The following is a 13,035-nucleotide window of genomic DNA, read 5'->3' on the forward strand; positions in this document are numbered from 1 at the left end:
CTGCAAACGTAGTGTTGACAGATGCTCAACTCCTCAAAAAAGCTAGAGAATTCGCTAATAAAATGCATTTTGATTTTTCTCCCACCAATGGCTGGCTGTGGCGCTGGAAACGGCGAGAGGGCATTAAATTACAAAAATAACTGGAGAAGCGCCTGATGCTGACACTGCGGGGCCGGATTCATATAGACGTCACATATTGCAGAATTTATTAAAAAACTATGAACCCTGCAATGTTTTTAATGCGGACGAGAGCGGATTACTTTATAAAGCACTTCCGAATGGGACTTTGGCTAGACAGGGAGCTACTGTGACTGGAGGAAAAAGTCAAAAAATGCGTCTAACCCTGTTGTTTTGTTGCAATGCAGACGGAAGTGAAAAAAAAATATATTCCATTGGAAAATCAAAAAATCCTCGCTGCTTTAAAGGGAAAATCATACCCTTTCCATATTATTTTCAGGGTAAAGCTTGGATGGTTAGTTCGCTTTGGACAAATATTTTAAAAGAGTTTGATCGCGATATGATAAAGCAAAATAGAAAAGTTGTGCTATTTATTGATAATGCTCCTTGCCATAAGGTGACCGACTTAGTTCTGGAAAATGTCAAAATTGAATTTCTTCCTGCTAATACCACATCGATATTACAGCCACTCGATCAAGGAATAATACATGCCTTCAAAGTCTATTTCAGACAAATTCTTATAAGAAAACAGTTACTTGCAATCGAAAAGGGCTTATCAAACAAAGATTTTGTGAAATCGATTTCAATCTTAGATGCTCAAACTTTTGCAAAGCGGTCATGGTGGCTTGTTAAGAAGGAAACTATAGAAAACTGTTTCCGTAAGGTAGGGTTTTATAACCCCTGTTGAAAATTTCTTAGCATTTCTAATTTTTTATTTATTTGTTTCAAATTACAGGCTGGATTTTTTATTGAAAATAATTCCTCTGACGTCGTTGAAGAAGTAATAGATGTTACAATAGATCCTACAGAGTTTAAGGAATATGTTAACTGCGATAAAGAGCTTGAATGTTTTGGAACATTGACGGAAGATGAAATTGTTTCATCCATCTTAGACGGAAAATCCAGCGAAGCATCTTCTGAAGAAAATTCACAAGATGAATGTAATAATGTTCACCCACCTTAGTAGCAGCTATAGGTGCGCTTTCAACAGTTAAACATTTTATGGAAAGTAAAAATCTTTATCTTGATGAAATTAAATCGCTTGAAGAAAAACTTTAAATGTAACGGCACAATTCCGATTTCTTTGGCGCCACGAAGGTACCGTTGGAAAGAGGAAGTCCTCCTGATTAAAAAACATATATATAGGGTCCGCAAACGCTTGGTTTAGGAGATATTCGGCCTTAAAGTTCAAAAATTCGCAAAATTGGACCATTTCAAGGAGTTATTTCACCACTTTAAACACACTTTTTTCTCATTTTTCACATCAAATTAATTAAATTGCACTATAATCTTTTAAATAAACCTATATTTTACTCTTTTAGCACGTTTTTTACCTAAAAAATCTTTATTTTAAAAATGACATTTTACACTTGTGTGAACCTCATTTGTTTACCAAAAATTACGACGAAATGGAACGCTGCCATGTGATGATAAGGCAATTCGCTGAAACTCCTCTTTTTCGCAAAAATTCCTCTATTCATGCATATGAATATTTTTTTTTTTAAATTTATTGAGCAAATAAGTAATATTATATACATGTATTAATAGTATATGTATGTATATACATATGTGTAAATAATATTATATAATAATATTACGTAATAAAGTGTGAAGTATACAGTACAGTACGAAAACTCTAATTTTATTTCAATATGTGTGCATGATAACCAAAAAATATAACCACTTCATACCCAAAACTCATATTTTAAATATAATAATATATATATCGGCGACTAAAATACAAACCAATGTATCATCAAAAATAAATGGAAATCGCTGACAGATATAATAATCAAAATTTATCCATTTTATAATGAAAACTTAAATTTTATTTCAATGTTGGATATATAGTGGTTATATTTTTTGGTTATTATGCACTGATAATATTGGATATAAAGTGGTTATATTTTTTGGCTATTATGCACTCATACTGAAACAAAGTTTGAGTTTTGGATATAAAGTAGTTATATTTTTTGGTTACTATGCACTCAAACTCATATTTAAATATAATAATATATATATTGTCACCTAAAATACAAACCAATGTATCATCAAAAATAAATGGAAATCGCTGATAGATATAATAACCAAAATTTACCATTTTATAACGAAAACTTAAATTTTGAGTGCATGATAACCAAAAATTATAACCACTTTATACCGAAAAGGAGTACTACACGAAAGTACTTCAGTCACCCCGGGTATTCGCTCGGCCAGGGTTTTTTTTTTAGTGCACGGCCGAAGGCCGCCAACGCAGAAAGGAGTACTACGCGAAAGTACTTCAGTCACCCCGGGTATTCGCTCGGCCAAGGTTATTTTATTAGAGCGCGGCCGAAGGCCGCCAACGCAGAAAGGTTTACTACGCGAGAGTACTTCGGTCACCCAGGGTATTCGCTGATGATTTTATTATAGTATAAAATTGTAATATGTATATAAAAATGTTATATTACAATCATATGTATAATATAATATTATCACACGATTTTACTTATCTGTGTTTATTAAATATAAATCACATATTATTCATATATGTATGTATGTATATAGAAAAGTGTTCACATATTCAATTTTAGCTCGAAAAATCTTCTTTATAGTTTTTTTATAGTTAATAAAGAAAAAGGAATCACTCGAAAGTACAAACAAAGAAAACGCTGTGAAACGCTAAAAAAATCCTTCACTTTTGGTTTTTAAGGTGTGGCAATGCTGGTTTTCCTCGTAAATATAAACACTCTAAGCTTTTCAGCCATAAATTTGGTAAGTGATTTGAAATTACTAAATTTGGCTGAAAAATTACAAAATAAAAGTGAAAAGTGAACTTATTTCAATGTTAAGAGTGTATATTTAAATATAGTGAGTGAAAAACGTGAAAATATTCTGTGAAACATGGAGAAATAACATGTGTTCTTAGGGCAAATTTTGAATTTTTAAACGTGAATATTTTTAAAAATATTAGCTATTTTTACATAATTTTTGGATACTCCTCCTCTAGAGAAGCCCCCTATCCGTACATACCCCATTTTCCCGGAAATTCGGTTTTTTTTACCCCTCCGCCAAAGTAAGACCAGGAAAATTTTTACAATACGAAAAAGTATTGTCGCCATTAACCTCAAAGAAATCTAAGAGCTCCTCCTGTCTTTTGCGGAATCCATACACCTTCATATCTTTAGACAATATACATATTTACCGATCGAAGATGATGTGCTAGGCAAATCGCTTGTCTTTGCGATAATTTCAGCTGTCGTACCATCGTATTCAAACGGGCTTGGGAAATCTCCAAGTGACGACATGGGCTTTCAACTTCGGTTGGGTTATACATTGAGAGTAGATCTGTAGGTGGAAAATGTTGGCGAAATATATCTGTCAGTTGGACTTCGACATCTTGGTATCGGAACATTTTCTGAGTGAGATCCTGGTAGCTGTGCAGATTGAACACTTTTGTAAACTTTGTTTTTTTGTTGAGTCTTGCAAATTTCTTCTTGCACGTGTAGCAGTTACCAGTATGATGCCCTTGTGGATCTATCCAAATCATTGGGATGCCGAACCCCATTTTTAGGCACAGTCTTTCTGACCAGTTATGCAAGTTGTTGTTGCATTGCGTGCAAATGGTATTTGACACCCAATTTACGTCTCTTATAACGGGCAAATCGAAATATTCTTCGTAGATGCCGGCAACTCCCGAAGATATTTTGCGTCTAATCCGTGGGCTTGTAAATTTTCCACATACGTAGCAGAACAACGATAGGCCAATTGGACACTTATTCATTTTAATTTATTTTCTTTATATACAAGGCACTAAAACAATGTTCTTTCCGCGAAGTCAAAGTCAAATTAACTACTGCAATGTATGTTTAAATTTTGACTTTTAAGCTCCAGTTATGCATGCTTGACTTGACCTAGCCAGACTTGAGAACTGTCACATAAAAGATCTGTTTAATGAGCCTTGCATGTATTTGATTACCGAACACTTGACTTGACTTGAAAGTCTGTTGAATTTAGAATTTCAAGTTACGTTGACATTTCAGAGAGTGGCATCTTTGCTCTCTCCCTTCATTTTGACATTTCAGAGAGTGTCAGCTCGGTTCTTTCCCTCGCTTTTTTACATAGCACGCTTCATTTCATTTTCATCATTTCATTTTAATCGTCTCTTTTAATTTTCTAAATTTAATTTGCCAGAAATAAATAATCGAAATAATCACAATGAATGATGAAAAATTAATAAAGGAAGTGCGTGCGCGTGAAATTTTGTATAAGAAGGCCTGCGTAGGCTACCGGGTGCCGAGCAAGAAGAAGGCTGCGTGGGTAAGCGTGGCAAAGGACTAGGTGCTACTGGTAAGTAATTGTTATTATTATTTATTAGATTTTAATATATTTTGTATATATGTATATATATAGGTAGAATTTAATAGTTTATGTTGGGTTTATTTTACAGATGAGCAATGTTCGAAGAGGTGGCTGACTCTAAGGGAGAGATTCAGTAGGGAAGTAAGGAAAATGGAGTCACCATCAGGAAGTGGGGCGAGTAATACCGAAACCTGGCCATTGTTCGATAATATGACCTTTTTAAAACTATATATACAGCCCAGACCGTAAGTTAATCTTTTTTTTAATATTTTATACGTATTAAATATTTATTTCCCTTTTACAGAAATCGCTGCACCACAAACATTTTAGAAGATATGTATTCGCAGGAGCTGTTGGAGCCATTTAGTTTTGAAAGTTCTCCGACTATTTTATCGTCGCCTTCGGAGTTGTCATCTTCAACTCCGATCCGGAAAAGAGTCAAGAAAACAGACAGCGATGACGACAGCTGTTTCAAAGAAGCGTGCGAGCTATACAAAAGCATGTGTGCAGAGAGGAGCAAATGCAGCGAGGCGGTGAGATCGTTTGGTGTTATGTTGACCTCTATCATGAACGGTATGAGCGAGGTAAAGCAAATGAAAGCAATACAAGTTTTAACAAATTCGTTATTTGCTATTAAATCGGAACCCGAATAATTTTTTTTTTTTTTTTTTTTAAATCATTTGCTTGTTGTTTTATACATATATTGAATTAATATGTAAAAATATTTAAAACGCTTGTTACCTAGACATAAGAAACAACAATGTACCTCATTTTTCAAAAATGGTTTTAAAATGTTTAAAAGGCTTGTTACCTAGACATAAGAAACAACAATGTATCTGATTTTTCAAAAATAGTTTTAAAATTTTTAAAACATTAATTTTTTTTTAAATAGTTTTAAGAATGTTCAAAAGGGTTTTAGAATGTTTTTGAAAAAATAAAATAATTTGTTTTTATAACTCTTTAATTTTGTATGTCTTTTATTTATTGTGTGCTATGTGGTTATGTTGGTAGTGATTAATGATTGGAAGGTTGTTGTCATTGTGTAGTTGCAAAAAACATTCACCAATTATTTTTAAAGAATGATAGCGTTTTGATAGGGAAAACTTATCCTATTTTGCCTAAAGTATGTTTTTGTGATTATACGGCCTATGCCATAAATAAAATATATATGTATGTTTTCGTTAGAAGCATTACTTTACAGAATTCATTTGCCATATGCCTGTGTAATCTTCCTAATACAGATAATTACCATCTTTTTCAGTAAATAAAACAATATTTATAGATATATCAATGGTTTAATAAAATATCACAAAAAAGTTAACGTAACAAAAAGTATAGTATAAAGGTACTTAGATTACAATTTTATACATAAAAATATGTATATATTTCAAATGCATAAACTACACAAAATTGCTATACACTAAATACGATCTTCTTGAAATGAAACCGCTCCCTGATTTATAAAATAATCTGCCAAAAAATCCCTTACACGGAATGCGAAACTAGATGCATTGCGTCGAGTTGTACTTATTGAATGTAATGCACCTCCAACACTCTCTAAATCTTCACGCCATTCTCCCACCAATATTCCATGGTCTGCGGTGTCTGTGTCTACAAATGTATCTGGACAATACCAACGATCATGGTCATTCAACATTACAAAATTGTGAAGAACCAAGCAGGTTAACACAATTGTTTCGCAGTTCTTTGGGCTAAAGTCTATTACCTTTCGTAGAACACGCCATCGAGCAGTTAAAATACCAAAGCTATTTTCGACCGGTAATTGAAAATTGCTTTGTTTCGTGGCAGCTGTGCACCGGGGTAAGGTCGCATTAAGTTTTCCTTCAATGGGAACGCTGCGTCGGCCACAAAAAAATGTGGAAAATCTGTTGAGGATTCATTCCATAATGGAGCTCTTGGTGGTAGTGGCAATTTGTTTTCCAAGAGTGCTTGACCAAATTTAGTTTGCTGAAAGACACCTTGAAATAAAATAAAAATAAGTAAATATTGAAATATTGCAAATCTTTTAAAATACCTCCGTCACTTTGTCCGCCATAGCTACCAATGCTGGCAGAGGTGAACGTATACCTAGCGTCGCAGGATGCCATTAAAACTATACTATAAAACTTTTTATAGTTATAAAATAACGAGCCTGAATTTGAATATTTAAAATATAATAGTTCATGGAATAAATCACTATCCATTATTAAAGTTAATATATTCAGCAAAACAATTTGTTTTAATATTGATTAAATTTTCACAAGCTTCACATATTAAGTAAAATGTAACATTTGTGTGCTCTCTCAACATTCAAAAACAGCTGATTTCCACGCGCTGTGTTTAGTATAATTGCAGTTACGTTTCACAAGTCACCTTTTTCGAAGCTGAGTTGAGTCAAGCATGCATAACTAGAGCTTTAGGCAAGCATTTAACGTTTCTTTCAAACGTTAGTTGTTGTTATTTCTTATCAGTGCAGTGTAAAAGCTTGACTCGTTGCTTGCTGATTTGTGTAGGACATTGATAGATGAGTCTTATTAAATTTAATTTAAATATTGTGTACAAATTTATGATACTTATTGATAACACTTATAAGATACAAAAAAAAATAAAACAGCACACAAACATAGTTAGTGTAGCTTTTTTAAAAAATACAAATTTTGTTAAGTTTTTTTTCTAATGGTTAGTTTGCTCAGAACGTTGTCTTTGCTTAAGTTTCTTACTATTACAAGATGTCACTTAATGTATAAGTATCAAAGGGTAAATTAAAATATTGACGAAACGTGAGGGAAAAAACATTAAAAAAATGAATTAAATTTCAGTTTTTTCGACATATTGGCTATAAGGACACAAAAAACATTGATTTTGGGGTTTACAGTCATCTAAGAACTTAAAGACGGACTTATTCTGAGAAGCTTTGCCAAAGAAAGTTTACCAAAAAAGTCAACATTAAAAAAGTTAGAGACCGAAGAAAATGTGCCTTTCTCTTACAGTGGGCCACTTTGATGAAAAACTTCAACAAAAATTTTTGTATGAAACCATGACTGTAACTCAAAAAAGTAATGATGCAGTTCGATTCGTAGGACCCGAAATAGGGGGAAACCGTCGAATTTGGTCTTGTCTTTTTTTTGACTATCACAGTGTTATAAGTCCCAAATATACAGTCTTCATAATGGCATTCCGCAAGGATCGCCACTTTCAGTAACATTGTTCGTAATTGCGTTCAATGAAATCAACTCAATCATTTCCTCCAACTCGAAAGTAGAACATTTCACTTATGCCGATGACGTTTTAATTTTTTCTAATTTAAATGGTCTCAATGACGTTAATTACACCTTCTTAAAACATCCTACAAAATATAAATAAATGGGCAGAAACATCAGGTGCCAATATGTCAGCAATTAAATGTTCTACTTTCCACATCTGCAGAAAACGCAGATGTTTTTCCCCTTCATTATCCCACTCCAATATCCATATCCCACACACTAATGTACTAAAAACTTTAGGCTTAACTTTTGACCATAAGCTAACGTATAAAGAACATTGTAAAGCTATTAGAGCTAGTTTATTATTAAGACTTAACATAATTAAATTAATACATAATTAAATTTCTGTCATCCAAATTCATCCACATAAACTTGTAAATATCACAAAAGCATTAATGTTATCAAAAATTGACTTTGGACTTTATATCTACGGACACTGTTCAAAAGCTAATCTGAAGCTGTTAAATGCACCGTACCACACCGCTGCGCGTAGAAGTATCCGCGCATTGCCAACGTCGCCAACAAAAGTTATCTTGACAGAAGCTGGATTACCAGAAATCACGTCCAGAGTAAAACGTAATACAATGATGCTGATTCCTAAACTTCTCCACTGTAAAAACCAAGTTTTATTCGAACAAGTCACTGCGTCTCTAAAACAAAGAAAACGAAATGTAAATTTTCCACCATAGAACGATGCATAAATCTATCAAATCAAATTAACATTATTACAAGAGCCACAAGAACACCAATTCCTGTTTGTCCACCATCTGTGAATCTCGAACCAATTTTCCTGACCAAATTACTGCAGTATTCTAAAGGACTCACCTCACCGGATGAATACCAGCAACAATTTAACAAAATCACAGCACCACTCAAAAACGACTGCGAATTTATTTATACAGATGGGTCCAAATCTGATACCAGTACAATGTTTGCAGTCGCAAACCAACTTGGTGTCACTATTGTCGTCGGTGCACTACCATCGTATGGCTCGGTATTTACAGCCGAAGCAGCTGCTTTACTTGAAGCGGTACTTTTTGCTTCCCAAAATGGAAACAAATCTGTCATATGCAGCGATAGTAAATCTACTTTGGACGCCCTCCTGAATTATGCAAATGATACGCCCTTAGTTATAAATATCCGTAACGCCATATTCTCAAATAGAAATAATATAAAAATCATGTGGGTGCCAGGCCATGCAGGAATCCGCGGAAATGAATTAGCCGACAGCAGAGCGAAAGAGGCCAGTTTTGAACCCTTACATCTAAGCAACTACTTTGTGGACAAAGATTTACGCAAGCTTTTGCATAGCTTTCTACACGACAGCTACTTAACTGAATGGAACAGCTATCAACACCACTATAAATCGCACAACCCTACAGGAATTAGACCATCGCTCTCGTCCTCTATGGGGTTAAAGTCAGGACTCAAAGCTGGCCAATCCAATAATTGGATATTCCGGGACTGAAATAATGCTTTCGTAGCGCGAAACACATAAATGGGGGCGTTGTCTTGCTGAAATACCCAAATTTCGTCATAAATACTCAGCAAAACGAATGAGTTCACTATCCAGTAGATCAATGAATACTTCGGAATTCACTTTAGTAGGTAAAAATCACATATGAGATTTGCCTTTAGAACTAAAGGCAGTCCATACCCCATTATGGTTCGCTTATAGCAATAAGATGTCGTGTATCTCTCCAATATTTGTGATGACCATCTGGACCATCCAAATTAAACTTTTTTTCGTCACTAAAAGCTGCCAGAGCACAAATAGATTAATTTGCGCATATGTATAATTATTTTCTATGGAAAATAGAAATCGCAATGACATTTTCAATTAACGGTAATTCAAATGAAACAAATGAAATAATGTTAAACATTATAAACAAAAAAAATATGTGAACGACGAATAAAATTACCGTTATTAATTCACGAGATAAACCGAAAAAACAATTTTCACATATAATTCTTTTATAATGAGGCAACATTTTTATCCAGAAAAGAAATCGCTATTAGTAAAATAGTATAAACTGGGTATACTATATTTTAATGGCGAATATATCTGAAGTTATAGGTATTATACTAAATGTAAAGTTTTCGTAATCTAAAAGCCAGCTTTGATCTGTACATGTACATGCCGGTATTCTGCGAGCAGTCTCAAGTCTCTAATAGAGACGATTCTGTGGTGAAATCTATTTAGTGACTGTTTGGTATTCTGACGAGTTTGTCTAATTTTTATTTGAGCAATATCAGTCTCTAACTTGTTATATGCTTTGCACCAAGTCATAGAAAAATAAGAGCAAAGCAATGGCTGATGAAGTTGGACTATTTTACCTTATGATGAAAAAACGAGAGGAGGAAGAGAGGTAATGTATTAATATTTATAATTTTGCAATAATGGATAATAAGGTGCATATCTTCTAGCTACATTCGCAGGCGCAATCTGACTGTTTTGCGAAACAAAAAAGATCCGTTTTCATACAAAGAGAACACATTCAGGAAGGTTTTTCGATTTCTCAAATCTTTGTGCTGGGATCTAATTAATCAACTCAAGCCGTATGACCAACAGCAAACATCGATTCCATTTGAACTTCGGGCGAGTTACATTTTAACCTTAAAGAAACATGTTTTCATGCAATCAAATTTCTCTAGTTTATTTCAGTTTTATATTTTTTATGCAATGGCTCATATCAGTGTTGCGTGGGAAATGCATATTTTGCGGTGATGAGCCAACCAACCATTTCCCGTTGTATCGAATATATTTGTAAATTGGTGGTGGAGCGTAGACACGGCGAAGTGCGTTTTCCTAATTCTGTTGAAGAATATAATAGAATTAAGACTGGGTAAGTTGTTTTCCAATTTAAAAGAAAATAAATCGCTATTCAACAGTTTTATTCCAGATTTTAATCGAAATTTAAATAAAAGGTGTAATTTGAGCAATTGATTGCACTCATGTTGGCATAATTGCACCTGCCTTGTCAAACACAGTTGTACCGCATGATTATATGAATAGAAAAGGTTATTATAGCATTAATGTTGAAGCGGTAAGTATTATATTCAATAACTAATAAATAACTAATTAATAAATAATTTTCCCAATAGGTTTGTGACGATGAACTAATTTTCCGGCACGTGAATGCAAAATTTCCCGGCTCATGTCATGACTCCGGTATATGGACTACTACGCCAGGAAGGATAAAGCCAATAAGAGAACACTCTGGTGGAGCTTTTAAATGGCTTTTGGGTGACTCGGGATATCCATTGGAGCCATAGCTTCTTACACTGGTGGCAAACCCTGAAACACCAAATGACCAAAATTTCAATACTAGGCACATAAGAGCAAGAAACACGATTGAAAGAGCATTTGGAGTTTTAAAATCACGCTTTCGTTGCATTTCAAGAGAACGTACATTGCGGTACAAACATTCCAAAGCTGCATTATTTGTTTATACTTGTACAATATTTTACAAAAACGTGGCATTTTTCTAAGTGAAACCGAAATATTGCCAAATCGATCACCTCCCGAAAATGTGAGAGCAATCTCTGAAATCCATTCGGGGGAGTATTACACTCGAGGCAGAGCAGCACGTCAAAGGTGCATTAACACATTAGATAATTAAAACTCTACCAATACATAATTCAATTGAAAATTCATTTATTTCATTTTTAAATTAAATAAACATAACAATAAAAAATATATATATATATAAAAGGAACATACATAAAAAGGACATTACACAATAGTCTGAGCAAGCGACATCATCGCTGCCGCTAAATTATTGATAGACTCCGTGTGTTTGTTGATTGAATATAACGTTTTCATCCGGAAATCTCTTTCCTCCTCGGCTTTCCCTTTCATTAGATCCATATAATTGCGGAACATTTCGTCCGTCGTCATTTTTTTGCTGCGGGACGATGACGGAGTGCAGTCATTGGACGCATCCAAAGTCGTATTCAGGGGCGATGGTGCAGCTGTGAATACTACTTCTTCCTAAATTAGAAAAAGAAAAAACAATTATAAATTCTGCACACTCGTATTGGTCTTTCTTGTTATTCTTACCTCTGTGCCAATGGCTGGCACCTCAGTCAACCCATCAATCGCGATTGACCCCCCAACGTATCCAACGCTCTCTGCTCCGTTTCAGATACCTCAATTGTTGAGTTGGGACCGCCACTTGTCACCAGCTTGTTCACCTTGGCTTTCCTTGCGCCTGACCTTATTTGGTTTTTCCAATGGCTCAGACAGATTCTGTAAAACAAAGGACATAAATACATGCATATGCCAATATATTTGGTTAAAAATTACCTCTTTCCATTTGATGGGGTCCCGGGTGGGCCCTTTCAGGGCATTTAATTGCACGGAGAGTTCCGCCCAAAGCTCCTCCATTCTTTTCGGCCGCGAAGGGTTATTTTGGTGTAACTTTATCTCCGGGTGAACCCGCACAAAGTTAAGATAACACTCTATTTGCTCCTTTGAGGTGCGCAACACTTTATTATGATCTGTAAAGAAGATATATTATACATATATTATAATAATCATAAAAAATTAAATTTATATTGTTTACAATTACTTACCTGCCTTTTCCATTATTATCAAATATAAGGATGAACACATGTGTTAATCGATAACTGTGTTGTTAAATTTTTTCATATTTACTTAACAATTGATTCAGATAAAATGCATATGTTAAGCATTTATTATAAACTATTTCAGTATTAGTTTTCAATAATTGTACTGTGCAATTATTAAGAAGAAGTATTACTGCTGAAATCTTATGAGAAAAAACTAATTGCATGCAATCGTTTCATACATTGTGCCCTTGCACTCATCTCTAATCAGCTAAACTAAACAGCTGATTGCTGCCCTTCTTTTCACCATACTATTTGGTGAATATTTTTGAGACTGTATCTGCCAGAATACCAAAATGAGACATCCTGACTAACAGAGTCACTAAATTACGATTGTCTCAATTAGAGACATAAGACAATCGTGACAAGCAGAATACCGGCATTAGTCGCCTGCCTCACACCACACCTACACTCATCTCTAACACGCACAATCACCACACTCACCTCGACATCACCACACTCCACATCAACACCACCCACACGCGAGAGCCCAGGATCCACACACTCAAACATACACCACACTACTCAACATAAAAAGGGTCAGGATATACACAAGTCAGTACCGATTCCATAGATAACTTGATTAGAATCTCTTTTCTTGCTCTCTCGCTTGTCAGCTGGC

General features: G+C 34.4%; 2 protein-coding genes and 1 pseudogene across 2 annotated transcripts; 2 read left to right on the forward strand and 1 right to left on the reverse strand.

Moving 5' to 3' along the window:
- The first annotated feature begins 436 nt into the window (after positions 1 to 436).
- On the forward strand, positions 437 to 1,498 carry LOC125776368 (tigger transposable element-derived protein 6-like). Its single transcript, XM_049448123.1, has 2 exons — positions 437 to 841; positions 914 to 1,498. The coding sequence occupies exons 1-2, from the start codon at positions 470 to 472 to the stop codon at positions 1,139 to 1,141; spliced, it is 600 nt and encodes a 199-aa protein (XP_049304080.1). The 5' UTR covers positions 437 to 469; the 3' UTR covers positions 1,142 to 1,498.
- Positions 1,499 to 5,179: 3,681 nt separating this feature from the next.
- On the reverse strand, positions 5,180 to 6,790 carry LOC125776357 (putative nuclease HARBI1; annotated as a pseudogene).
- Positions 6,791 to 9,959: 3,169 nt separating this feature from the next.
- Positions 9,960 to 10,852, forward strand: LOC125776373 (putative nuclease HARBI1). Its single transcript, XM_049448128.1, is given in 5 exon segments — positions 9,960 to 10,150; positions 10,209 to 10,380; positions 10,437 to 10,627; positions 10,685 to 10,698; positions 10,701 to 10,852. Coding segments are annotated over 5 exon segments (588 nt in total). The 5' UTR covers positions 9,960 to 10,091.
- Positions 10,853 to 13,035: the final 2,183 nt, after the last annotated feature.

Source organism: Bactrocera dorsalis, chromosome 2 (assembly GCF_023373825.1).
Source record: "Bactrocera dorsalis isolate Fly_Bdor chromosome 2, ASM2337382v1, whole genome shotgun sequence".
NCBI classification, from domain to species: Eukaryota; Metazoa; Arthropoda; class Insecta; order Diptera; family Tephritidae; genus Bactrocera; species Bactrocera dorsalis.